Source organism: Herpailurus yagouaroundi, unplaced genomic scaffold, assembly GCF_014898765.1.
Source record: "Herpailurus yagouaroundi ecotype Mexico unplaced genomic scaffold, PumYag 186, whole genome shotgun sequence".
NCBI lineage: Eukaryota > Metazoa > Chordata > Mammalia > Carnivora > Felidae > Herpailurus > Herpailurus yagouaroundi.
In genome coordinates, this window is record NW_024412417.1 from 33847609 (window position 1) to 33874618 (window position 27010).

The following is a 27010-nucleotide window of genomic DNA, read 5'->3' on the forward strand; positions in this document are numbered from 1 at the left end:
GTGTTTAGGTATGATGGGAATCCATCCCACTCAGACTTCCAGAGATATCCATAGACCTCTTGTAGAGCTGAATTGGACCCTGGAATTCTCGGGACCCAGATCCAAGAGCTCACAAGACTCAGAATCTTGTACCTTTGAGCTGAGACTGAGGCCAGGGTTCCCTGCCGCCTTCTGGGACCCCTGAGACCCGTGCTCTGTTTGTTCAGTAGACACTTGCACGTTTGCCCACTGCTCTGGTGGCGTCTTGAGTTCAGGACCCAGCCTCTCCTGTGAGGCCGGTAGGTCTGACTTCTGCACAGCAATGACGCGAGAACTTGGGATTGGGTATTGCCACACTTGGCTTGCTCACCAGGATGTCCTGGGGATTAATAAACTAATGCTTCTGTAGAGTGTTATTTCTCCAGAGAAGGAGTGCCCTGATTCAGTATCATGTCATTATGGCCTCATCTTACCCTTTGTAGCTAAAAAACTTGTGTTTGTTTATTCGAGATGGGGTGAGAAACAAGGTTCTCCCCCAGCTCCTGCATCATCCCTGAGCCCTCATTCATGCTGGGCGGAGTGCCCTCGTTCATCCTGCCACAGCGCCCCGTGCACCGTGGCCCGCCCATGGCCCGCCAGCATCGTCAGTGGGCTACCTCCTCTCCACGGGCTTCTTGGGAGCTGAAGCCATGGACGAGGGCAGACCGTGTGGCATCTGAGCCAGTTCCATAACCCTCATCATACATTATCCTACTTACCTCTCACGGCGACCCTACGTTCTGTCTCATCTTCATGGAAGAAGAAACTGGGGCACAGGAAGTAAAGCCACTTGCCCAGAGGGTCACAGCCAGGAGACTCGAGCCCACGTCTCTTTCACTCTTGAGCCTGTATTTGTATCAAGAGGCCATCAGTTCCCCCTTGGGAGGGCTTTTTGGTTAATGCCTCTGTGCCCAGAGTCGATCCTCTCAGTGAGGTCAGAATTCTGTTTGACCTAGGTCACCCTGGGCTCCATCCTTTGTCCTTTGAGAAGAATGTGCCTGCGGGCTCAGCAGTGAGCGTGCAGTTGACCCCATCAGACGTTCTCAGAGTCCTCGCACTCCCCCACAGGGCCCCTGATGTCACCAGAAGTCCTCCCCACCTCAGCCTCCCCTTCCCCCTCCACGCTTATTCAGCATCTGGCTGTAGGTGCTAGAGATTCGGTTCTAGGAAGTGGGAAGAAACCCAGGCCCACCGTGACAGTATGTGTCCACCAGGCTGGTCAGTATGAAGCGAGGGTGTCCCCGGCACATGTCGTCTGAGTGTGTCGTGAAAGTGTCTATATCCTCATAATCTCAGCTGTTGGCTGTCACGGTTGACGAAGCAGTTCACTTTGGGAAACCAGTGTGAGACCTTTCTCAAGTGCCCCCAGTCCTTACTCTAACACAGACCCAAGTCTCCAGAAGGAGGCATCCCTGGGCAGATCACCCCGGTCCTCTGTCCTGTGAGGGCCTTTTTATAGTCACGTTTTAGCGCACGTACCTGCCCCTGCGGGGCTCATTTCAGTATTTTTAAAAATAAATATTGTTAGCAAGCATATTGTCCATTACACTTCTTTGTCCCTTCTTATATAAAGACGCCTTGGTCCATAAGGCACAAGCCCAGAAGATGTTTCTCCTTCACGTTGAAAAGCTGGGCTTCCTACCACTGGACAGATGAGTTCCCACAATCAACTTTCTTCCCCTTCTGGTTTATGTCTTTCTTCTTGTATTTGTTATTTTTGCTCTTGTCTTGTAGCTGTTATTTCGTGTCTTAATATACCTGTGCTTTTCGGAGAGTTGTCTCAGGCCACTGGGCTGGAGCTCTGTGTGGGCAGGAACCTACATTTGTATTTCACAGTTGGGTGCTTAGAACCTAGCACAGGACGGACCACACAGAAGGTCAAATGCATGCACGAATGTGCGGCATGCATACAGTAGGTGTATGCAAGAGACCGAGAGATCAGCAAGTTTAAAATGTATGGAAGAGAGGTGCCTGGGTGGCTCAGTTGGTTGCGTGTCCAGCTGTTGATTTCGGCTCAGGTCATGATCCCAGGATGGTGGCTGGGATTCTCTCTCTCCCCGCCTCTGCCCCTCTACCCCACTCGCTTGCTCGCTCGCTCTCTAAAATAAAAAATAAATTTAAAATCAATTTTAAAAAAAGAAAAATGTATCAGAAGTATGATGATCAGGGATGCTAGGCACCGAGTTGCCTTTAGCCCTGGGAAATAGGAATCCTGCCCCCACTTCAGATCTGAGGGAATAGAGGCTCAGAATGCTAGTAGATGTTGGCCAAATTCAAAACCGGGTCACCCTAAGTCCAGACAGAAGAAACCAGGTGACTTCATGCAGCCCACTGCCCCCAGAGGAGACCACCTCTAAACACAGCCATGGCGTCAAGCACCTCCCCCTCCGTGGGTGACTCACGCGCTGATTTCTTCAGCCACAGCTTTTCCCCTGAGTCTCCACCAACCCACGCAGTCTCCCTCCGGGAGGGACTAGTGGGCATTTCGGAGGGAATATATGCCAACCGGGGTCTCCGGTCTCCTAGATCCATCCCCATCCCCAGCCTGGTTTTCCAGTTGTTCTCTTTAGAGATAAAGGGCACCACCAGTTACCCATGGGGCAGGGGAGGGGGGCAGACTCTGACGAAGCTCAGCCCTTCTTTTCCCTTACGCTCTGCCTCTGACCCAACAGCGAGTCCTACAGGTTCTGTGTCCGCTTCTGCCCTGAAGCTGGCCACTGCCACCAGCCTCGGCCACACCGCCCTCTCGCCCGGACTGCCCAGGGCCCTCCTGTTTTCCTGCTTCCACTCTGCTTGTCTTCTGCATTAAGCAGCCAGAGCCATGCTTTCTAAACATAAACCAAGTGGCATCCCTCCCCGATCTCAAACTCTCAAATTCTCTTCATATTTAACATAAAATCTAGGGGCGCCTGGTCTGACTTCGGCCCAGGTCACGATCTCACAGTTTGTGGGTTCGAGCCCCGCGTCAGGCTCTGTGCTGACAGCTCGGAGCCTGGAACCTGCTTCCAGGTCTGTGTCTCCTTCTCTCTGCCCCTCCCCCTCTTGTACGCGCGTGCTGTCTCTCTCTCTCTCTATCTCTCTCTCTCCCCCGCCCCCGTGTCTCAAAAGTAAACATTTTTTAAAAATACATAAAAAATAAAATCCAAAGGTCCCCTGACCCTCCGACCTCCTCTCCAAATGCCCTCCCTCTAGCCCTGGGTGTTTCAGCCATATTGACCTTGCTTTTTCACTCCAGGCCACCAAGCTGCTGCCTCCTAGGCTCCTGCCTCTGCCTGGGCCACACACAGCACTTGTTCTCGATAAGACCTGCTCAGTGAGGCTTGCCCTGACCCAGCTAGAGAAGCCTCACCCCGCACTCTCCCCTTGACCTTGCTTCCTTTCCTTCAGAGCACTTAACGTGAATAAACGTATAGCCAGCACTCTTTGGTGACTTATCGGTTATCTGTGTCCCCACTGGAAGGTGGGCCCTGCTTGGCCATGGCCTATGCCCCCAGCACCTGGCCTGGCTCCAGTAGGCACTCGGGGAATAAATGAGTGAGTTTGCGTCAGTCCTGATTTCTCAGACCTGCTCCTTTGGGGTAAAATGTCTTCACTGAAATACTCGTATGTGAGAGAAGCTCATGCTGAAGGCCTCAAGTTAAGTGATCTTCTTATCCTTTCCAGTTGCCCCAAAATTGGCTGTAGCCACACAGATGTGAGAATGTCAGACCTCATCCAGGATGAAGCACTTAGAAGGGCCATCGAGAGCCACAACAAGAAGAAAACTCGTCACTCCGAGTAGGACAAACACACCTCCCTACAGGGATGTCTGCAGCCTACCTCCTACCCCAGCCATCTGGAGAGAGCGGTGCTTGTCCGAGCCCTTCGACTGGCTGCAAAGTATACTTTGTTGGGGTAAAACTCGAAGGTTTTAAGTGTAATCGGAAGCATTTTTCTATGTCACAACAAAACTTCAAGCATATTATATTGTTTATTTTTGAGTGTCCTATAATTTGAAATAAACCTTTGGTTACCTGCAGCGTGCCCTATCCGTGCACCCCCCGGTGTGTAAACTTCCAATGGTGCAGGCATGGTGGGGCCAGGCCTTTCTATTCCTAACATTTCCAACTGTTTTTTTATTATAGTTTTAACTGAACAACGTCTTTCAAAGGATATTGACGTGGAAACGTGTAGAAACATCCCAGGTGCAAGCATTTTCTATCAGCATCATAAATAACAGCCTGAGGTTATAAAGCAAATTTACTTTGTCTACTGACAGTTCCAAATATGTAAATGCTTTTATTTGTCATTCTGACCAGCCCAGAACGCTCCGGTAACAGGCTTATCAGGGCAATGGTAGTTGATGCCCTTAATGGAAACTTCGCCACAGCCCTCTGAGAGCCTAAAGTGTCGTCAGAAGCAACCACATCCTGACCGTCTCTGCCTTGCTTGGTGGCTCTCATGCCCCTGGGCCTTGGGGTTTTCAACCATGAAGTGGAGATGTGAAGCGAAATGTTCTCTGGTGTCCCTTTGGCCCTGAAAGTCTGTGGACTGAGGAGGACCGGCCAGGTCTTTAAATTGAATGTCTTGGGATATATTCGAATTGTGTGAAGAGTGCTAATCTATTAATAATTTCCATAGCAACCTTTTATCAACCAGATACACAAGGAAACCGAGAAACGTTAACAATTGCTAACATTTTTTGGGCACTTACTGTGTTCCAGGTGCTGTTCCAAGTTGACATATCTATGTTCACTCCTGTAGTCTTCACTGCCTGATGAGAGAGGTACACTTACTATTCCCACTTTACAGATAAGTCCAACGAGGCACAGAGAGGTGAAGGAGCCCGTGGAAGGCCACAGAGCTCCTAAGTGGCTGAGCTGGGACAAGACCTCAGGTAGCCCTAGTCCCAGAGTCTGAATTCTTAATCCCGTACTCTCCTCCTCCCTATTGGTTTATTTAGATCTAAAAATCTATTCAAAGACCACATTTAAAACATGAAGCTTCTGTAAATAAACAAGCATATCCATGCATGTATGCAAAGAGGTGCATTAGCCGGAGTTAACGTCTACTAGGCAGCGAAGGCCATAAAATAACGCATAGTTGAGTTTAAATGCCTAGTCTAAATGGCAGAGTTAATTTTGAGAACACGTTCATGGAATTCAGAAAGGAGGATGACATTCGGTTGTCTACAAACCAAGTCAATTTGAATTTCTTAAGCTGCTTCGTCTGAATCAGACCTTCCTGAGGAAATGATTATGTTTTAAGCCAGAACAGACTTTTCATGGAATGTGGTTCTTTTGTGAAATACTTTGTTTCCTAAACAGATAGCGACAAGCATGAAATACTTGCCCAAGATTTGATTTGTGTTTTCCCCGACTCTTTCTAAAGAGAATTCCAGAATATTGGTGTGGACACCAGTATCCGTTCGAAAGATGCCAAATAACACCATTCCGCTGTGGAAGAGGTGCAGCCTTTCGTATCTTGTGAGGTTTTTTTTCCTTCTTTTTTAGTCTTCAGAAGCTATGTTTCATGAATTTGTCTAGCCAATTAAACAATTTGAAGTTTTATATAGAATTTATTTTCATCTTTGAAGATTTGCCATTTGGTTGTCCTAACATATTTGTTAAATTTGTTACAAGCGTTTTCCAAAAAAAGTGAAACCTTTTCTTCAGTGAACTCGTATTGCTCGTTAAAAGGGGAGCAGCTCTAGTCGAGAGGAGTTTCTATCCCCTTCTGCCAGGGCGGCCCCAGAGTCCTGTGTGAGATCACCCAAGGCCCCGCAGGTGACATTTGAAAACCCTACAAGACATTGTAGCTAAATCAATTTTTTCCCGTATGTGACATTTCAGACTTAGACCACTGTATGCACATGGCATCTTTTTAAAAATGCTAGTTCCTTGGGGCACCTGGGTGGCTCCGTCGATTAAGCGCCCGGCTTTGGCTCAGGTCATACATAATCTTGCAGTGCATGAGTTCGAGCCCCGTGTCGGGCTCTGTGCTGGAAACTCAGAGCCTGGAGCCTGCCTCAGATTCTGTGTCTCGTCTCCCTCTCTCTCTCTGCCCCTCCCCCACTCGCACACGCTCTCTCTCTTTCTCTCTCTCAAAAATAAATAAACATTTCAAAAAAGACTTTTTTTAAATGCTAGTTCCTCGAGGGGCGCCTGGGTGGCTCGGTCGGTTGAGCGTCCGACTTCAGCTCGGGTCATGATCTCACAGTCTGTGAGTTCGAGCCCCATGTCGGGGTCTGCGCTGACAGCTCAGAGCCTGGAGCCTGCTTCGGAGTCCGTGTCTCCCTCTCTCTCTGTCCCTCCCCTGCTCATGCTGTGTCTCCCTCGGTCTCAAAAATAAATAAAAACATTAAAAAATTTTTGTTTTAAATAAATAAATAAAAATAACAATAAATTCTAGTTCCTCGAAAGTAACTTCCAGTGAAGTTTAAAACATTTCCACACACTCCAAAAGATAAGACAGTTTATCCTTTACCTTATGTAGAACTTCAAACACCGGGTGTCCGGCTTAAGGCAGCTCCCAGTGAGTGTGGCTTCCTGCCCACCAGTCGCCTCCTGAAAGTTCACGCGAGGACAGGAGGAGGAAGCCCCGAGGCCACCGTGGACTCATCTCTGGCTACACTGCAGGCTCATGTCTAAGTACCTCAAATGTATCACCTAAGTTAATCCTCCCCACAATCCCAGGAGGTTGTTATCACCCCTGTTTCACAGATGGGGAGACCAAGGCTCAGAGTCATGAGGTCATTTGCCCAAGGTCACTCGCTTGTGCGTGGAAGAGCCCACATTGGACTGGAACGGTGAGTGCAGAAGCAGCCCTCTGACACGCGAGGCCGCGGAGCTCCCCGGGGCTGCGGAGAACACATACGTGATCAGACCTGCGCGTCTGCCCCACCTTCCTTATTCCCAGTTCTGAGACCACCGTTTCCCAGGCTCACAGACCCCGTCATCCCCGGGCAGACCCCCCAAGTCTGGGCGCTCCCTCTGTGTTTCACGCTCAGACCGTTCTCTGACCTCCCGTCTGCCCCCTCGCCATATTAATCTGCTAGAACACCGAGGGGACAATCTCACATCCTACTCAAAAACGTTCATTCCTTTCCTACAGAGTGGAGTTCAGGCCCGGCACTCAGGATTCTGCCACAGACCAGCTCCCCCCTGTTGCCTCAGTATCCCCTGGGCTCCCCAGCACTCCGGTTCCCCTCTCTTGACGGCAGGTTTCCTCTGGGAGCGGCTCGCCCCGGTACTCCCGCCTGCCACATACAGGCGACCTTGGGTGAGTCACTGTCCCTCCAGGCCTCAGAGTTTGCGGGTGAACCGAAAGATTTGGGCTTCTCCCCAAGGTTTCCATAAACTCTTAAGATTCTGTGTCATGTGTTCAGTGAACAGGTCCTAAGGGAGTATAAGCCCTTTTGAAGGAAAACAGGCTGATACGGAAATTAGTATATATTTGAACCAAACGTGCACGTCGCCTCTTCAACTGCTCGCCATGTTTTGTGTTAGCCTCTGGATACAAAAATCTCCCCTCCGGAGGGGGCTTAGTGTCTAGTTGAGGAAGACGGATATTTGAAAAATAAATCCCATAAGAGGTCATGTGAGCACCGTGTATAGACGATGGTGGCACAGACAAAGGAAATAGAGGAAAATTGTCGAGTAACCAAACACTAGGAAACCGGGTACCAAGACTCAGACCAAGTTAAGGAGTCTGTGAAACGCGTTTGGGAGGATGGGGAGTGAATCGTGAGGGTGTTGTCGGAAACTTGTTTCGTTTGGGAGATCTGCCTGCCGGCTTGTGTCCGACTCCGAAAAAGGGACTCACTTCTGAAAGGAAAGCAGTTAGAACAGCAGAAGGAGGAGCCCTCCTACCTTGCTTGGGGAGATGGGAATCAGTGCAGCCACTTTGAAAAGTCTGGCTTTTTGAAAAGGTGTTAAACATGGGGCTCAGTCAGTTCAGCATCTGGCTCTTGATCATCCTCTCAGGTCATCATCTCACGGTTCGTGGGTTCGAGCCCCGCGTCGGGCTCTGTGCTGAACAGTGTGGAGCCTGCTCGGGATTCTCTGTCTCCCTCTCTCTCTGCTCCTCCCCCACTCTCTCTCTCTCTCTCTTCCTCTCTCTCTCTCTCTCTCTCTGTCTCGCAAAAATAAACACACACCTTTTAAAAAAGGTGTTAAACATAAACTTATTGCACAACCCAGCAAATCTACCCTTAGGTATCTACCCAAGAGAAGTAAAAACATGTTTGCACAAAGACTCGTGTGTGAACGTTCATAAGTAATATGATTTATAATCGCGAAAAAAGTGGAAACAATCCAACTGTCCAGCTGGTGAGTGTATAAACAAAAGCAGGAATGGCCACGGTCGGATACTACCTGGAGATAGCCGGAGTGGAGAACTTACGAGCTCATACTATCCTGTGGGACTGAGCATTACATTACGTGGAAGAAGCCAGGCACAGAGATCATGTAGTGTATGAATTAATTTCATTAAATGAAGTGACCAGAAAAGGGGTGCCTGGGTGACTCAGTCAGTTGAGCGTCTGACTTCAGCTCAGGTCATGATCTCACCGTTCGTGAGTTCGAACCCCGCATCGGGCTCTCTGCTGTCATTTCAGAGCCCCCTTTGGATCCTCTGTCCCCCTGTCTCTCTGTCTTCTCCACCCCCAACCCCTGATTGCACAGGCGCGGGCGCACTCTCCCTCAAAAAGAAATAAGCATTTTAGAAAAAAGAAGAAAAGCAATGTCCAGGAAAGACAAATCCATAGGGACGGAAAGTAGATTCGTGGTGGCCTGGGGCTGGGGATGGAAATGGAGAGTAACTTGCACAAGGGATGGCTTTGGGGTGAAGGACGTGTTCTGAAACTGGATTGCAGGCCTTGAGATTTTCTAAAAGTCACTGAATTCAACTCTTCCAACAGTGAATTTTATGGCATATAAATGTTCCAAACCAGCTGAGTGGAGATTGCTTTACAGGTCAGGGAGGAGAGCGCTTTCTTCATGATCATTTGGAACTAGCCAGCAGCTATAAGAAGCTATTGGTGCCCTGAATTCAACCGGGAAATCAAGGCTGAAGAAACACAGGATTAAAACTAGTAGTCACTAGGGGCGCCTGGGAGGCTCGTCAGTTAAGCGCCGACTTCTGCTCAGGTTGTGATCTCACGGTTCGTGAGTTCGAGCCCTGAGTTAGGCTCTGTGCTACTAGAGCCTCTCCCTCAAAATAAACTTAAAAAAAAAAAAAAAAGTAGCAATTACTAAGGAACTGTTAAGGGTTAACGAGAAGCTAAGACTACTGACCGACAGCCCTAAGGAGCTTAATTTTACCTATTTCTATTTCTTTATGTCCCTATTGTGTAGGTATCTTATATGCATTGATCACTAATAGTAACCAATAGTTCTAATCAACGGCTTTATTTTATGCAAAAAGGTGATTTTATTAAAGCACGGTGATAGGACCCTTGGGCAGAGAGCTGCACTGGAGTCCTGAGGAGCGACTGATTATATCCTTTTAGGTTTGGCGGGGAGGGGCGGTTCGAGATAAAGTTAGTTTTTAAGGGATTTCTGTATGCTGAAAGCAGGGTCTCACAGGACCTGAAGATTTAACTGTTGACAAGATAAGGTTGCTTTTAGTTTTTAAAGGAAGTGTACGCATTAAGGCACACACATAAAGGTCTTGGGGAATGTTACCCCCTGCAGGCGTCTGACATCTGTCAGTGGGCTGCAGGCTGTAAGGAAATTTAATTTAAGCTACATTTTTCTTGCCTTTGTTTCCCTCATCATTTTCCCCCCTGAGCGATTTTGATCCTTAAATCTTTAAGGTTGTTGAAAGCGGAAGGTCTCATCTCCCGTAGCTTCCTCCTGCTAGATAGGGGCGTAGAGACGTCCCTACTTATGGGTCAAGGTTGGTCAGTTGAGAATTTAATAGGAGTTAGGAAAGCCTCAGGCAGCTGTATCTAGAGCTGATAACATATGGGAGTTTTCTCGAGCAGAAAGGATCATCTGTTGGCTTGAAGTTGTGGCAGTGAAGGAGTGGAGAGACCAGGGAGAAAACAGCAAAACATGTTAAATTAACCAAAAGAAGAAGCCCAAATCTGTCCTTTGACAGTTGACAAAAACCTTCCTTTAGTCCAGGAGTTTAACCAATTATTAAAGGGAGAGGGGGATCATTTAAAGCACCAATACGAGTACTTCTCAACTAGAGACTCAGAAAGATTTTTGCGGTAATCTGGAACGTATACACAGCATTTTGTTTTTATGAGAGCACAAGTTCTACCTTGTGCAGCAGTGAAAACACCTGATGCCGTTTTAGTTTGTAAAATTATTCCGTGCATTTGAGTTATGTTAGTGTTTAATAATATAATGTTATTTTGAGAGTCTTTTAAGGCCTCGATTGTGTAGTGGGTGGTGTTAACCATTGTATAGACTCTGTTTTGCTTAGTAAGCCGTCAGGTAATTAACAAGAGGTACTTTTATAGAAACAAGAAGGTTAATGGTTAGAGCAGGTTACAAACCCAGTGCTGCCAGGGAGAAGATATTTAGATGTCTGCCTTGACGCCTCTTCAGATGGGAGTGGGAACAGGCAGTGGGAATCAGATGGGTTTTTCAGATTTGGAACTCAAATGTCTGTGTCCTCTTGAATGACCCAGAGGACAACAGGCACAACCATTTTCTCTACATGAGTTTTTGTGACGATTTCTCTGAAGCTTACCTCGAGTCGTGTAGTTTGGGCAAGCAACAAACCTTTAAAGACCACCAGAAGTAGCATTTAACATCCATAAAGGTGCGTTGATGAAACAGAATTTTTCTCTCGAATAGCCTTCATTTCCAGAGATAGCCGAATCAAGACTAATTTGTTTGTAGATCAAGTCCAGTTTTAACACACTCGGCCTAATTGTTTACATAAGCTCAGCCAGAACAGCGATTGGTCACGTAGATCTTTGAAAATTTGTTTTGCTGGAGCTTTTTACGAGGAATCTAGATTGAACTTTTAGTAGCCTCTCCAAGCCCAGAAGCCAGGCCAAGTACTTGCCAACAGACATGCCTGCAACACCTGTCAATTTGGGCGAATTCCTCTTCACGAGGTCCCCAAGATATCCTGAGGTTCCTGCACCTGCCGGGAAGGGACATTCTGTGCTCACCTGGAGAGGATGCTGGGAACTCCATAAGTGATGTATCCGGCCAACATTTCCAGGGGGCCTTATTGGCTTCATGCTTCATAAAGTCAACCTTAGAATTCCTTACAACTGTTTGGTCTTATCTGAGTCTATGAATGTCGGTCTCAAATACGACATTCCAGTCAAAGCCTTGGTAAAATAACCAGTGTTTCCAACGGTGTCCTGTTACAAGGAGAACAGAGTCTTACTGAATCTATGCAAATAACTGCCATGAAAAGAAAGGTTACTTACTGAGAGCTTTTGAATTTCAGAGGGTTCAGGTAGAGACTACTCTTTTTTTTTTTTTTTTTTTTTTTTTTTTAAGTATAATGGAGTAAAAGTTCTGGCCATTTCTGTTCTCTGTTCATCCTGCTGTTGGGAAGGAAAAAATTCAGTCCCTAAAGATGACCTCGTAATCATTCAGCGGATGGCAGAATGACCCAATGTAACGATGCCATAAACATTTCTGGTCACAGAAAGGAACATTGAGTGGGGATTTTTTTTTTAATTTTTTAATGTTTATTTATTTTTGAGAGAGAGAGCATGAGCAGGGGAGGAGCAGAGAAAGACTGGGAGACACAGAATCGGAAGCAGATTTCAGACTCCCAGCTGTCAGCACAGAGCCCAGCACGGGGCTCCAACCTATGAACAGCGAGATCGTGACCTGAGCCAAAGTCAGACACTTAAACAACGGAGTCAACCACTTAACCCAGGCACCCTGAGTGGGAATTTTTTTAGTGAGCAAATACAGAACTGGTTTTAAAACAAAAAGAAAAAGCAAGATACAATTTTGAAAGGAAGCAACCCAAGGATGGCCATCCTTCGTCGTAAACGGAATACAAACCAGAAGTGCAGGCCATTAAAACGGAGTCCGTATGCTGCTGGAATGTATGAGAAAGGTTGTCACTCACCGGCCATTAGGCTCTGCATGGGAGCCCCCAGCTGAGTTTCTAGGCTACTTTTAGTCACCACAGTTCACAAAGAACACAGAGACTCTGATTAGTCTCTGATTAGAGAACAGCAAAAACCAGGCTAAGGATGATGAAACGTGGGTGTTATGCAGAAAGGATTTGGAATGTTGTTGCCACAGAGAAAAAAAAAAAAACTGAGGCTTCTGTTTTGTACCAAACAGGGGACTTTGTGAGGAATACGCTCCAAGACAATTGGCACTAAGTGCTACGAGAGGGCCAATGAAAGGATCTTCAATACTCAGAAGAAAAAGTACTGTTACATCTTAGCACGAGGCTCTCATCCGGGAAACCATGGGCCCCCAGGGGACTGTGGATAAAATTCAGAAGGTTTATGAATCAGTACGGGGGGAAAAAATTACATCTTTACTTTTACTAATCTCTAATCGGAACTTAGCATGTCCTGCAATTATAAACTGCAGTATAATTAACAGTCCCTGTGACTTTATCACCAATAAAAATGATAACTATTTTCCTGCTGCATTGCTGTTGCTATAAAGGTAAATTTACACTCACCTCTTGAACTACTAAGTTCTGTTCTGGCAATGATGGACAAACAGGCATGGGATTTGCCCTCTCATCTTTTACAACTAAAAATCTGGACAACATCTATGATTTTTCAGATGTTGGACAACAGGACATTGGACACTGCCCTTGCTTGCTGCCTAGAGAGTCCCTGGGCCCCCTCAGAGAGAGGGGGATCCAGCAGGAGCCCTGGTGGTCCGTCTTTATTGAGGAGACAGAGCTGAAGGTTCAGGGAGGGCAAGCAGCTAGAATTTGCAGAGCAGAGGACTGGAAAGGAGACAGCTGCCCAGAGAGGGAGCTCTGGAGATGTTCAGAGGGTCCCCCTGGAGTCCTCAGCTAAGCCATCATCAGCTTGTGCCAGTGAAGAAGCTACCTGGGGTAGGGAAAGAACCTCCCAGAAGATCGGAGAGAACACACATCTGAACTCACACAGGCCTGAGAATGTTCCTTCTCCCACTGGCCAGAGTGGGGCAAAGTTAGCCCTGGACTACAGGATGTTCTCCTCCTACGTAATGATGCTTCAAAGCAAGTTTCAAAAGCAAGGGTAGGCAAGTTTTTATGGGAAGGGCCAGCCATTAAATATTCTCAGCTTTGCAGGACATCTGTTCCTTGTTGGAGCTACTTAACTGTGCCATGGCAGCATGGAGGTATAGCACCGACAGGACGTGAATGAATGACGGTGGCTGTGTTCCCATAAAACTGTGTTTACAGACACTGCAACTTGACTCTAATTTTCACATGCCGCAAAATATTATTCTTTTTCCCAACACCCTTCACCAAAATGAAAGATAAGAGCCTAGATCATGGAAATGATTCTCTGCCAGATGGAGGAGTAATGCTATGAGTAAATATTCAAGGTCTGTTGGTTAAGCACCTGACTCTCGATCTCGGCTCAGGTCATGATCTCATGGTTCATGAGTTGGAGCCCCACGTCGGGCTGTGTGCTGATGGCACAGAGCCTGCTTGGGACTCTGGCTCTCCTTCTCTCTGCCCCTCCCCTGCTTGTGTGCTCTCTCTCTCTCTCTCTCTCTCTCAAAATATATAAATAAATAAAATAAAAAAGAATTGAAAGAAAAGACTAAGGTTGGTTGAAATACAATACGGCACAAGCATGGAACCTTCCGGAACAGGATGCTTTGGCACCCATGGGCTGGGTGATGGTGGTGAGAGCTCCCTTGTACTTTATTTCTGTTCTCCTACCACATGAGGTACTTTCTACCTCATGATTTATTATGGGTACGTCACCTCCCTCCCTTGGCCGTGTTCTCTTGAGGGTGGGGTCCACAGCTGAATCATGTGTATTTCCTATGCACCAAGGTTTGTCAAAGTAAGGTCCAGAAGCCCCTTTATCAGACACTCTGAAGAGCTTGCTAAAATGCAGATGCCCAGGCCCCACTCTAGACCACTGAGTCAGAATCCTGGGAGGCAGGCCCTGCAATCTGCATTTTAACGAGTGTTTTGGCGGATTCTGAATCACACTCCATGTGGAGACCGTATGCACCTGACACACAAAGTTATTAATGTTGAGTTGATAAAGCCAAACAGAACACACACACACACACACACACACACACACACACACACACAAGTTACAGCTATCTAAACACCACACTTTTGTGTCAAAAGCTCCAAAAAGACTGTAGGTAAATACAGAAAGTTTTACATCTTTTTCTTTCTTAATGTTTATTTTATTTTTGAGAGAGAGAAACATAGCATGAGCAGGGGAGGAGCAGAGAGAGGGAGACACAGAGACGCAGAATCCTAAGCAGGCTCCAGGCTCTGAGCTGTCAGCACAGAGCCTGATGCGGAACTCAAACCCACAAACCTCAAGATCGTGACCTGAGCCAAATTTAGACACTTAACAGCTGAGCCACCCAGGCGCCCCAGTCTTTCTTTTCTTTTGAAACAATAGTCTGGGGGCGCCTGGGTAGCTCAGTCAGTTGAGCGTCCGACTTCAGCTCAGGTCATGATCTCACGGTTTGTGGGTTCAAGCCCCGCATCAGGCTCTGTGCTGACAGCTCAGAGCCTGGAGCCTGCTTCAGATTCTGCGTCTCCCCCTCTCTCTGCCCCTCCCCTGCTCACACTCTGTCTCTGTCTCAAAAATAAATAAAAACATTAAAAACATTTTTTTAAATAAATAAACAATAGTCTGATGAGTAGAAAGCCTTGTGATGCAATTCATCTCAATTCCATTCATCACTCTCTCCCTACCTTTTCAGATTTCACTTCATGGATTTTCTTTAAAAAAAAAAACAAAAAACATTTATTCATTTATTGAGATACAGAGAGGGAGGGTCAGAGAGAGAGAGGGTGGTACAGAATCCGAAGCGGGCTCCAGGCTCTGAGCTGTCAGCACGGAGCCCAATGTGGGGCTCGAATCCACAAACAGATCATGACCTGAGCCGAAGTTGGACACTTAACCAACTGAACCACCCAGGTGACCCTCATGGGTTGTTTTTAATTTACCCCCTTGACAGCATCTCTTCATCTACAATCCCCAGGACCTCGGATACGTCAAAGTCTTGATTAAAACAAACCGGAACAAAAAACCTCTCACGTACCTTTCACCTTCCAAAAGTTCATATACATTGAAAGCATGGAAATAGACCAATGTGGTTCCTGAAAGAGATCTCCAACCATCCCCCTCAGCTGGATCTAGGCTCCGTTGATATTTTTGGCGTGGACATTGGATTCCCCAAGAAAGTAGTGTTTCTCAAAACTCCAGTTGTTCCAACTCCCCCATCAGAGGTTTTGCCGTATCGACTTGTAGCCTGTGTTATTATTTGCTTAGTTTTCTACTCTAATCAAGTCACTCTAAAAAAAAAAAAAAAAAAATTTAGCCTTCTCCTAAATAATAATATATGTGAAAATACATAATTACATGAAATTACAGGCTGGATGTGCTAAGTATATTTTAAACATATTAAAGTGAATACGTAATTACCGAAATGAAAGAAATAGATGTTCTTGAGGCCCGTACAATCATCCTGGGTGGCCCTTTGGGCAACTCCTGCATGGAGCCCTACTAGGGGTCCAGGCCAGCCCCCAAAGCCATTCCACACCCACCAGGTTCCCCTAAGGACCTCCCTCCACACGCTGCCAGCATTGAAATAAAGAAGTCCCTTGAGAACGCGTTGGCTCCAGCACGAAGCTTGGACTATTAATCATCGAGGCCCGCCCGCCCGCCCGCTGCGGTTGAGATTTCAGCACGCATGGGCAGAAAGAGCAGGCCCGGGAGGGGTTGGTTCGTGCTGACCACCTATCCGAGTTTCACTTGAGAAGTGTGAGCCGGGGAATATTTCTGAGCCTCCGGGGCTGCCCGTCCTGGCTCACGCCCACAGAGTTCGGCCAGGCACCCCTCGTCTCCCCTGGGTCAGTAGCCGTGAGCTCCCCAGCATGTCCCATCTGTTTCCTTGAGGCAGGTGACTTCCTTGTCATGCATGGGAGCTTCCTAGGGGGAAGCCAGCTCTTGGCCCCGGGGAGCGCTTGCGTTCTACAAATCCGTTGTTGCTGTGGGTCTGTGTTTGCCCTCGAGGCCGTGTCCTACACCCCCCCTTGTGTCTGAGGTGACTACACCAGCAAAAGAAAACAAGCTTCACACCTCACGGAGCTGAAGGTGAGGCGACAGCTGGCTGATGACGGCTCATGACTCACCCATGTGGATCCTGGACCACAGGCGTGAAAGGAGCTCCCACCCAAGGGCACATATCAAGTCACAGATGAGAACCCGGGTTTGGCTGCGCGGAGAGTGACGAGGGATTGCGACATGTTTTCAGCTAACCTCAGCTCTGCAGAGCCAAGCACTCGGGGAGTGAGGTTTAGGGAAGTCAAGCGTCCTTGGGTTGGTTTCCGAGAACAGCTGGGCATGTCAGAAGACGTGAGTTCCAATTTCACTCTCTTTCTTACTAGCTCTGTGACCTGAGGTGACTCCCATCAACTTCTCTGCGCCTCTGTGATTTCACCTGTGAAAAGGAGGGATTGCCCTCTGCTCCGCTTGCCTCCTGGGCCGTCCGGATCCAGGGGGACCTCACATGTCGAAGAAATAGAACAGGAATAGCAGAAGCCTGGCCGGACGCCTCAGCCCCTGTTCCTGCTTTCAAGGCGAATGCATTTTCTTTGCATACGTGTGCATGAAGGAGAATGAAATAGTACAAAGTATCAAGCAAACTCATAATGGGCTACCTTGGGAGGGGGCAGGGGCGGGAGGAACCAGGTTTGAGGGTGGGGCAGTTCATTTCCCTAGAATACATATTCATATCTTTGCAGTTATTTTAGTCTTTTTCAAAGATAATTGCACAGCATTGAATTGCACTGCCGGATCCGTGAGGCAGACACAGTCCTTCAGGAGGAAGGAGAGGGGCTACAGTGGTCCGAAGGATTTTACCAACTGGGAAACTTGCCTGTGGCGAGGAGGACCGATTTGGATAAATGGAAGGGAGCAAAGGCATTCTCCCAGGGGACCAGCATGAGCAAAGGTCCTGAGGCCAGACCGAAGAGGAAGGAGTGAAGGGGAGGGGTGGTGAGGGAGAAGAGAACCCAGATTCATACTGGAGATCTGGGGATTCGCGCACCCAGGGACACACTGGTTGCTAGGTCAGTGTGCACTTAGTGCCCGAGTATGCAAGGCCTGTAGCAAATACCAGAAATGTTAGCACTTGTTTCATTTAAGCGACAATGGAGAAAGAAACTCTCAGGTTTAAAGTGGGGGGGGGGGGGGGGGAGAAAGCCAAAACCATAAGCAAAAAGACCCAGGGAGAGTTAAACCACAGAAAATGTAGAGAGAAGCCGTGCTCAGGGATTTAATAAAATTTCCACATCTTAAAAGTGCACTGGGTGGGGTCTGGGAAGTGAAAGACGAGTCATTTGTACCATCCTTTTCTCGCCCAGGGGAGCCAACTAAGAGCCACCCCAAATGTGGGCTTTGGCTGACGGAGGAAGCAGTGGGGGAGCTGCACCTGTGCAGGGGGCAAATCTGACCTCTCCCCACCCAGACCAAGGAGTGTGGCAGGAGATGCACTTGGAGCTCAAGACCACCAGCTTCCCACCCTCTCTGGACGCCGCTCCCTCCCAAACTGCCCGGGGACAGACGGGGCTGAAGCCTGCCGTTCTGGGCTAGAGCCCCGTCCAGGAGCCCCAAGACTGGCCATGGGATTGGTGGGCGAGTCCCTGACCCCTCCCAGCCCTGGGCCCCCATCCCTGAAACGAAGGGACGGGGCCCCTGGCACCTTGCAGCGGTGGCCAGGAGGGTGAAGTGAGACCAGGGCTCAGTCTGGGCACCGCTGTCCGTCCAGGTCGTTTGCTCACAGCACGAATGAGAAAGTTGGATGCGGCAGTGGTCATGAGAGCAGGCTCCTAGTGACAAAGAATGCTTCCTCTGCGAGGCCCCTCGCAAGCAGCCTCTCCTGGGTCTCCTGGACTCCCAGCCCCACCAGGCCGCGTGTGAACCCCAGTGGGGGAGACAAGAGCCAACCCACTGCCGAAGCTGTCCTGGGAGGCACCCCACGCAGGCTGTGGGAAATGGCGCCCATTTCCAGGGGGTCCACCCGACAGACTTACCCGCAAACTTGGGGACCCACGTGTGTGAGATGGAGGCCTCGCGCCAACAAGGTAGGCAACGCCATCGCCTTGGATTTGCACTTCTGTCCTCTGAGTTTCAACACTTTTTAACGCTTGTTTGTTTTTGAGAGAGAGAGACAGACAGACAGACAGAGCCTGAGAGAGAGGGAGCCACAGAATTCGAAGCAGGCTGTCGGCAGAGAGCCCGACGCGGGGCTCGAACTTACGAACCGCGAGACCGTGACCTGAGCGGAAGTCGGAGGCGCAACCAACGGAGCCACCCGGGCGCCCCGGTAGCTTCATCTTAAGATGTGTGTTGAACAGGTGCTATGTGCCCAGCTAGGCTCTAGGGTTACGGCAGTGAACAAAACAGACAAAAGGTGAGGGGACGTGGACAATGAAGGCAGAGGAGCAAATGCAGGGGTGTGGGGGTGACGAGGGCCAAGGGGAGAGACACGGCAGGGCCAGAGGAAGGCGTAGAAGATGCAAATAGGGTAACGGGCTGGCGGCGAGCTGCTCGCAAACTCTCCAGGGCTCAGACAGGCTGAGGCCTCTGTCCTAGTTGCCTTTCACGTCGATGTCCCAGTCTGTTTCCTCTGCTCAGTCTGCTTCTTCCGCACCCCACCCCACCCCCACCCAGATGTTGCGTGCGAGAGCGCACCCAACACGCCTGCATGCAAATCTCCATCTCGGAAACTATTTTCAGGGGACCCGACACCAAAGAAAACCCGTATTTCAGAACTGCTACCTACACTGTACCTCCACTCCATCATGGGTCCCACTGGCAGTGCGGGCTCGCCTCGGAGCCCCCGTGAGTGTCCCAGGGAGAACGCGTTCAGAGGGAAGACCCAGGACAGAGTTTCCATCACGATTCCTTGGGGAGAGGTGGACCTCGGGGTTTCCAGGCTGGAAGCGGTCTTTCTTTGTGGCATTTTCATCCAGGGCTTGGCAACCTTCGCCATCTGGAAGTTCTTTCTTACTTCAAACCGGAATCCCTCCTTCTGTGATGTATCCCCATTTCCTCTCCCTTTTCCTCCGTGGAGCGGTATTCTTGCCAAGAAAGAAAGTTAAAAGGGAACAAAGACATATGGTTTTCCTATTAAGACGGACGCCCACATTTAAGCAGAAGAGAGGAAAGCGTTCACATTAGGGCAACGGAAATACATTTGCATGGCACCAACATCCGAAATTGCTTTTTTTTTTTTTAAAGTAACCAAAACAATGAGTGCCTCTTTTTGTGCACTTTATTAAACTTTTAGACTATTAAGGAGACACTGGGGACCCCTCCTCAGAGGCCAGGGTAGCACGGAAAGCCCTTGGATTTGGAGTCCTGACATCAAGCATTCAAAACCCGTTTCTGCCACTCGCGAGCAGTGTGACCATGGTGGTGACCACGGGGAACGCTGTTTGTCTTTGAGACTCAGTCTTCCTTGTACAGTGGGGGACACCAGCTGCCCCGGCTTCTGTCACAGGGCTACTGAGAGTTGATGTGAGGACGTGGAAAAGCCCAGGAAACCACGATGCACCAGAGTGATGTGAATGCGCTACACCAAAGTCCCGGACGGTTTCCTGAGCAACCACCAGGGACAGAAACTCACCATATTTTTTCTACTTGAGAAATTGACGAACCGATAGTATAATTCATATGGAAACGCAAAGGACCTAGAACCATTCTTTGGAGAAGAACTAGGGGCGCCTGGGTGGCTCAGTCGGTTGAGCGCCTGACTTCGGCTCAGGGCGTGATCCCGAGGTTCGTGAGTTCGAGCCCCGCGTCAGGCTCTGTGCCGACAGCTCAGAGCCTGGAGCCTGTTTCAGGGATTCTGTGTCTCCCTCTCCCTCTCTGCCCCTCTGCTGCTCATGCTCTGCCTGTCTCTCTCTCTCTCTCTCAAAATAATAATAATAATAAATAAACATTAAATATTGAAAAGAAAAGAAAAGAACCAAGTCCTATGGCAAAGCTGCAGTGGTCAGGTCGGTGTGGTATTGGTGGAATGACGGACAAATGGAGAGTCCGGAAACAGACCTGCACGTGTATGGATAACTGATTCTGTTTTACATGGGTGCAGAGGCAGGTCTGTGGAGAAAAGATAGCCTAGTCAACAAATAATGCTGGGACATTTGCATATCCATATGCTAAAGAGTGAATTTGGGCCATACCATGTACCGGAATACAAAATTTTTTTTGAAAGAGTGGAGGGGTGCAAGTGAGTGAGGGGCAGAGGGAGTGAGAGAGAGAGAGAGAGAGAGAATCCCACAAGGGGCAGAGAGAGAGGGAGAGAAGAGGGGCTCACCTGAAGCAGGGCTCGAGCTCATAGGACGCCGGCTCAAACTCACAAACCGTGAGATCATGACCTGAGCTGAAGTCAGATGCTTAACTGACTGAGCTGCCCAGACGCCCCCAGATACAAAATTTAAGTCAAAATAGATTATAAGTGTAAATGTAAAACCTAAATCTATGAAATCTCTAGAATAAAAAGTATAGAAGGAAAACTTGGTGACCTTGGGTTAGGCAAAGACTCTCAGATGTGACTTCAAAAGTGTAACCTGTCACATAAATGGGTATGTTGAGTTGCATCAAAATTGTAAAACTTCTGCTTTTTTTTTTTATTTAAAAAAAAAATTTTTTTTAACATTTTATTTATTTTTGAGACAGAGAGAGACAGAGCATGAACGGGGAGAGATGGAGACACAGAATCGGAAGCAGGCTCCAGGCTCCGAGCCATCAGCCCAGAGCCTGACGCGGGGCTCGAACTCACGGACCGCGAGATCGTGACCTGAGCCAAAGTCGGACGCTCAACCGACTGAGCCACCCAGGCGCCCCATAAACTTCTGCTTTTTTAAAGCTACTCTTAAGAGACAGATGAGCTAAGCTACAGACTTGGAGAAAATATTTGCAAATCGTATTATCTGATAAAGGACTGGCAACCAGAATATATAAAGAGCTCTCAAAACTCAATAACAAGAAAGCACACAACACATTTACAAAATGGGCAGAAGATCTGAAGGGACACTTTGTCAACAAAAGATAAACAGATGTTATCGCTCACTCTCTCTCTCTCTCTCTCTCTTTCCATTTCCCCTCCCCCACCCCCAACCAGGTGAGGACACAGAAGGCATCAATCTGCAAACCAGAGCGTCCTTACCAGAACTGGACCAGGCTGACACCCCGATCTCAGACTCCCAGCCTCCAGAAGCGTAAGAAAATAAGTTGCTGTTGTTTAACACAACCCAGTGCCCAGCGTTTCTTATGGCGGCCCGAGCAGACTAAGACAGTGGCTAAAGTTGAAGACTGATGATACCAAGTGTCGTCAGGGAAGTGGAGAAAGTAAGTGGGACATGCATACATACACTGTGAGGATATACACGGTACAACCACTTTGGAAACCAGTTTAGCGGTTTCCTACAAACCTAAATTATAACTGCCGTGATCCACCCATTCTTGTCCTAGGAATCTGCCCAAGAGAAGTGAAAACATACGCCCACAGAAGGACTGGTTCACGAATACCCTTCGCGACGTTGTCTGTAACAACCACAAACGGGAAACAACCCGACTCTCCACCAGCATGTGAATGGATAAGCAAACGGTGGTGCCTCTATCACATAGAGGACCAAGGCCGGAAGCCCCTGCGCCATGGGCTGAGTGTCCAGTCCCCAGGGCGGAGCCTGGCAGGTTCCAGGTAGGCTGTCTGACCGAGAGCTGGCCCGGTCCTGCACAACGGGACCCTCAGAGCCTGCTGGGGCCCGAGAGCAGAGGTGACAGCCGGTGGCCGTCTGAAGCGTGGGTCTGTGGGCTAACCTGGCCACGACTCGCCCCACGACCTCAGGCTGATCCCTGAATCCTTCTGGCAACAGAAATATGATTCCGACTTCAACTGAACTTCCTCTGGAATTCCCCTTGACCCCTGACCCTCCCACACAAGCCTCCCCACTCTGGGCTGTGCCTGCCTTGTTGTTTGGTTGCTCCTCCACGAGGGTGGCCACACGCTTGTTCACCATTGCTCTTAGCAAGTGGCACACAGTAGGTGTTCAACACGTTTGCCAATTGATCAGAAACATCTCCCATGGGGCGCCTGGGTGGCTCCGTCGTTTAAGCGACCAACTTCGGCTCAGGTCATGATCTCACGGTCCTTGGGTTCGAGCCCCACGTCGGGCTCTGTGCAGACGGCTCAGAGCCTGGAGCCTGATTCGGATTCTGTGTCTCCCTCTCTCTCTGCCCCTCCCCTGCTCATGCTCTGTCTCTCTCTGTCTCAAAAATAAATAAAAACATTTAAAAAAAACCTCCTATACTCTAGGCACTTGACATATGACCGCTCATTTAATTTTCTAAACACTCCTGCGGTGTGGGTCTAGTCATCCCCATTTTAGAGATGAAAACACTGAGGCTGAGTGAAACGACTTGAGGTATCCAGAGACACGGGGCTGTAAAGAGGTGGTGGTGGAATTTGAACCCGGCTCATTAGACTCTGAAGCCCCTGAGCTTGCTGCCACACTGGGCTCCCCAGTCTCTCATGATGGGATGACTTGACCTGACCTTTCCCCCCCCTCATCATTGGACCCCCCCTGAGACAGAGCCTACAGAAGTGCCTGGCAAGTCTCGCTGCACAGAGGGGAATGAGTCAGGCTGGATGGCTGGCCAGTGGCCTCCAGTTCACCTGACTGGCTCATGTTTGGGGTATGTCACCTGTGAGCCCGGTTGGGTTTCTTGCAGGTTCCCACAGAGACCGGCCTCTTCTAGGAGCCGTCTGACGCTGCCTTTCCTCCCTGACCAGGCGATGATTCCACTCGCTCTTCCCGAGGCCTCAGCCTTCAGCCCGACCGAATCACTCAGGGGAGGTCAGAGCTCATAATTATGTCATTAATCCTCATGTGGCAACACACTGGAGGCTGTTTTCTTAGCACGAGGCAGGGCCTTATGGGGAGCTTCTCTCTCTGCGGCCTTGCCCTGTCTGGGTCCGCAGCCCGGGAGCGGGGAACCTCCTTCCACAGAGCCCAGAGGTGTGGAAATGTGATGCTGGGTCTCCCGCACCCAAGAACCTGCACCCCGCTGTGTGTTGTCAGTCTCCTGGGGCTGCTGTAATAAATTACCATAAACTTGGTGGCTTAAAACAACAGAAATTTATTTTCTCACTGTCCTGGAAGCCAGGCCAAACATCAAGGGCCTACTGAGATGATCCAAGATGATCTCATCTCAAAATGCTTAATAACATCTGTAGAGACCCCTTTTCCAAATAAGGTCACATTCACATGTTCCCAGTGGACAAATATTTTGGGAGGGGCCACCATTCAGCCCCTACACTCGAGAAGTTGCCTCCACCAGTGCCAAGTAACCGCATAGACACATCCCTCCTTGCTAGATGCCTCTGTCGTCTGCCCTTTCCTCTCCATCCCAACAGCTACTATCCTATTCAGACTCTCCCTTCTATTGCTGGGACTGGTGCAGTAGACTTCTAACCTGCTCCATTTTCATCTCTCATTCTTTTTACTGCTCCAGAGGGATGTTTCTAACCACCCAATTACCCTATATCGTTCCTGCTTCACACACTTTAAAAGCGCGAGTCCAAACTCCCAGGTGTGGTGTTGGAGGCCCTGACCGGCCGCTCATCTGCTGGTGCCTTCCACCAGAGCCACCAACACTGTAAGACCTTTAAACAGACCGTCCTCTCACCTTGCTTACGCTCCTTGTTCATTTCCCAGTCTACCCACCAGAACTTCTGGGAGGTCTTCCCCAGTCCTGCCACGCGTCCCGAGCACCACCGTCGGCCCCGGCTCCTGTCACTCATCAGCATTGTTCGCCGATATGCCCAGGGTCTTCTTCAATAGAGCTGGAGCTCCTTGGGGGCCGGGATGGCACATTCTTTACTTTTGTAAAGAGCTCGGCACATAGCACGTGCTGCGTGAGGTTCACGGTGTAAGTGGCCTCGTAATGGCAAATCGCGCAGAAGCAGAGACCCTGCTTAACTCATTGGCTTGACCCTGACAGCATCTTCCCCACCCCTCGTATCCTAAAGCTGTGGGAACTGAGCTCCTACAATGCACAGCGGAGTATGCTTGAAATAAGCAAAGCCTGCCTTGGCCACTAACGCTCTGTACAACTTGGGCAGGTCCCTGGGTTTTTTGGAGTCTCTATTTCCTCATCTGAAAACGGACACTGATTTTGTCGCCCTCAGAACAGTAGTCGTGTAAACACAGAGTCACGACTTGGCCCAGAAATTCTGCTCCTAGGTATACGCCCCAGAGAAATGTGTCCACAAAAGAACCGGTACATGAATCGTCATAGCATCGTTATTCATCATCGGCAAGAGGCGGAAACAACCCAAGCGCCCATCGGTGGATGAACAGATAAACAAGATATAGCGTATCCAGACACCAGAATATTGCTCAGCAGTGGAACGGAATGAAGTACTGACATGTGCTACAATGCGGATGAACCCGGAAAACGTGATGCTGAGTAAAAGAAACCAGCCACGAAAAATCACGTATTATGTTTCCATTTCTATGACATGTCCAGAAGAGGCAAGTCTATAGAGACAGAAAGCAGGTTAGTGGTTGCCTGGGGCTGGGAGGGCCTGGAGGGGGTGGGTGAGGGGTGGTATCTAAAGGGCACAGGGGGTTTCTTGGGGGGATGATGAAAACGTTCTAAACTTGTGCAGCCTTACGAACCATTGAGTTACGCACTCTAAAGGGTGAACTCTATGGTATGTGAATTATACCTCCACAAGCCCGTTCCGAAAATAACCAGTGGTGGCAATGCCCCAGAAGGGTCCAAGCGCCTAGGTTCTGGGTTTAAACAGATCTGGGTTTAAACCCTGGCTCCACCACTCACCAGACACGTGAGCTTGAGGAATATTAATTAACTTTCTGGAACCGCAGTGTTTTCATCTATAAAATGGACACAGCCCAAATACCTACCTCCCGGGGATGTTTGGGGGATAAATTAGATGAGGCTCATAAGGTCTTTGGCACAGAAAGGGACTGCTTGACACGGGCTGTGATCACCTCACTGTGGGTTGTCGGGGACTTCATAGCACACGGACGAAGGGAGGGCTCGGTTTGTGAGGGATGCTGTGTGGTCTCAGTGGCCGGAGCTCCCCCCAGTGACCCCCGGGGCTCCGGGCAGTGGTCTGCTCCTCAGGAAGCAGAGGAGTGGCTTCTAGTGCGACCCCTAAACCATGCCATCGCCCTGTGGTGATGCCAACCAGAGAGGGGGAAGGCGGCCATGGCTGCCGTCCACTTCTCCCCCTTGACTCTTTATTAGTGGTAGTAGTATTCTCAAGTTAGTTCACATACAGCGTAGCCTTGGCTTCAGGAGTAGAACCCAGCGATTCATCTCTTACAAATGACACCCAGTGCTCATCCCGAAAAGTGCCCTCTAATGGCCATCACCCATTTAACTCACCTCCCCACCCGCCTCCCCTCCATCAACCCTCAGTTTGTTCTCTGTTTTTTAAGAGTCTCTTCTGGTTTGCCTCCCTCTCTGTTTTTATCTTACTTTTCCTTCCCTTCCCCTAGGTTCATCTGTTAAGTTTCTCAAATTCCACCTCTGAGTAACATCCCATGCCGTCTGTCTCTCTCTGACGGGCTTCTTTCGCTTTGCATAGTACCCTCCAGTTCCATCCACATCATTGCCAATGGCAAGATTTCATTCTTTTTCATCGCTTGTAGTATTCCGTTGTGTATATAAACCACATCATCTTTATCCATTCATCAGTCGATGGCCATTTGGGCTCTTTCCATAATTTAGCTATTGTCAATAGCGCTGCTATAAACGTGGGGGTGCATGTGCCCCTTTGAATCAGCAGTTTTGTATCTTTTGGATAAATTCCTACTGGTGCAATTGCTGGGTACTAGGGTAGCTCTATTTTTAATTTTTTGAGGAACTCCCAGGTAAGCATGACCAAGGACGGCTGCCAGGGCACCTGAGGGCACTTTGGATGTAGTGAGTTCATCACTCACTGTGGTCATCCACACACTCGGTCTGGGCCCCTAGTTGCCCTTTCCAGGCCCGAGAGGCCAAGCTGGCTCCCTTTTCAGCAGCTGACCCGAGCCAGAACTTGTCCACAGGGCCACCGAGCGAGCCACGGAGGCGCTCCCACCGCTGAGAACACCCTGCGTCCCACACAGACCAAGCCCTCCCTTTGTCCGGGTTCCTCGGTTTCTTCCTTCACCAGCTCTTTGCTGACTGCTTGCCGCCTGTTGCATGCCGACCTCGGGATCAGCAGGTACCTGCCCCAAATCCTCAGCAGCATTTGACGACGTTAATCCACCCTTTCACTTTACTTGAAGAATTCCAAGAGACATCTTTTAATTTTTTTTATTTTTTACTTTTTAATATTTTAAAATGTTTGTTTATTTACTTCGAGAGAGATAGAGAGAGGGGGAGCATAAGCCAGGGAGGGGCACCCAATGGCCATCGATGGATGAATGGATAAAGAAGATGTGGTCTGTAGGGGCGCCTGGGGGCTCAGTCGGTTGAGCATCTGACTTCGGCTCAGGTCATGATCTTGGCGGTTTGTGAGTTCGAGCCCCGCGTCGGGCTCTGTGCTGACAGCTCAGAGCCTGGAGCCTGCTTCCGATTCTGTGTCCCCCTCTCTCTCCGCCCACCCCTGCTTGTACTCTGTCTCTCTCTGTCTTTCAGAAATGAACAAATGTTAAAAAAAAATTAAAGGAAAAAAAGAAGATGTGGTATGTATATACAGTGACGTATTACTCAGCCATCAAAAAGAATGAAATCTTGCCATTCGCAACTACATGGATGGAACTGGAGGGTATTATGCTAAGCGAAATTAGTCAGAGAAAGACAAACCTCATATGA

The 27010-nt window shown here is 49.0% G+C and overlaps 1 protein-coding gene and 1 long non-coding RNA gene across 4 annotated transcripts in view; both read left to right on the plus strand.

The window, feature by feature from the left end:
- NSMCE2 (NSE2 SUMO ligase component of SMC5/6 complex) overlaps window positions 1-5565 on the plus strand; it is a 217077-nt gene extending 211512 nt beyond the window's left edge. For both annotated transcript variants that reach the window (XM_040494407.1, XM_040494408.1), the window contains one exon: window positions 3682-5565. In XM_040494407.1, the coding sequence (XP_040350341.1) occupies window positions 3682-3799 (118 nt within the window). In that variant the 3' untranslated portion in view covers window positions 3800-5565. The remainder of the gene's footprint in view (window positions 1-3681) is intronic.
- A 757-nt stretch (window positions 5566-6322) lies between these two features.
- The window catches only part of LOC121042966 (uncharacterized), a 33044-nt gene continuing 12356 nt past the window's right edge, over window positions 6323-27010 (plus strand). Inside the window, exons 1-4 of one of the 2 annotated variants that reach the window (XR_005796565.1) lie at window positions 6323-7278; window positions 16552-17117; window positions 17530-18249; window positions 22907-24736. This is a non-coding gene — a long non-coding RNA (uncharacterized LOC121042966). Of the gene's footprint in view, window positions 7279-16551; window positions 17118-17529; window positions 18250-20851; window positions 20900-22906; window positions 24737-27010 lie in introns of those variants that run through there. The other variant, XR_005796566.1, reaches the window with a different exon arrangement.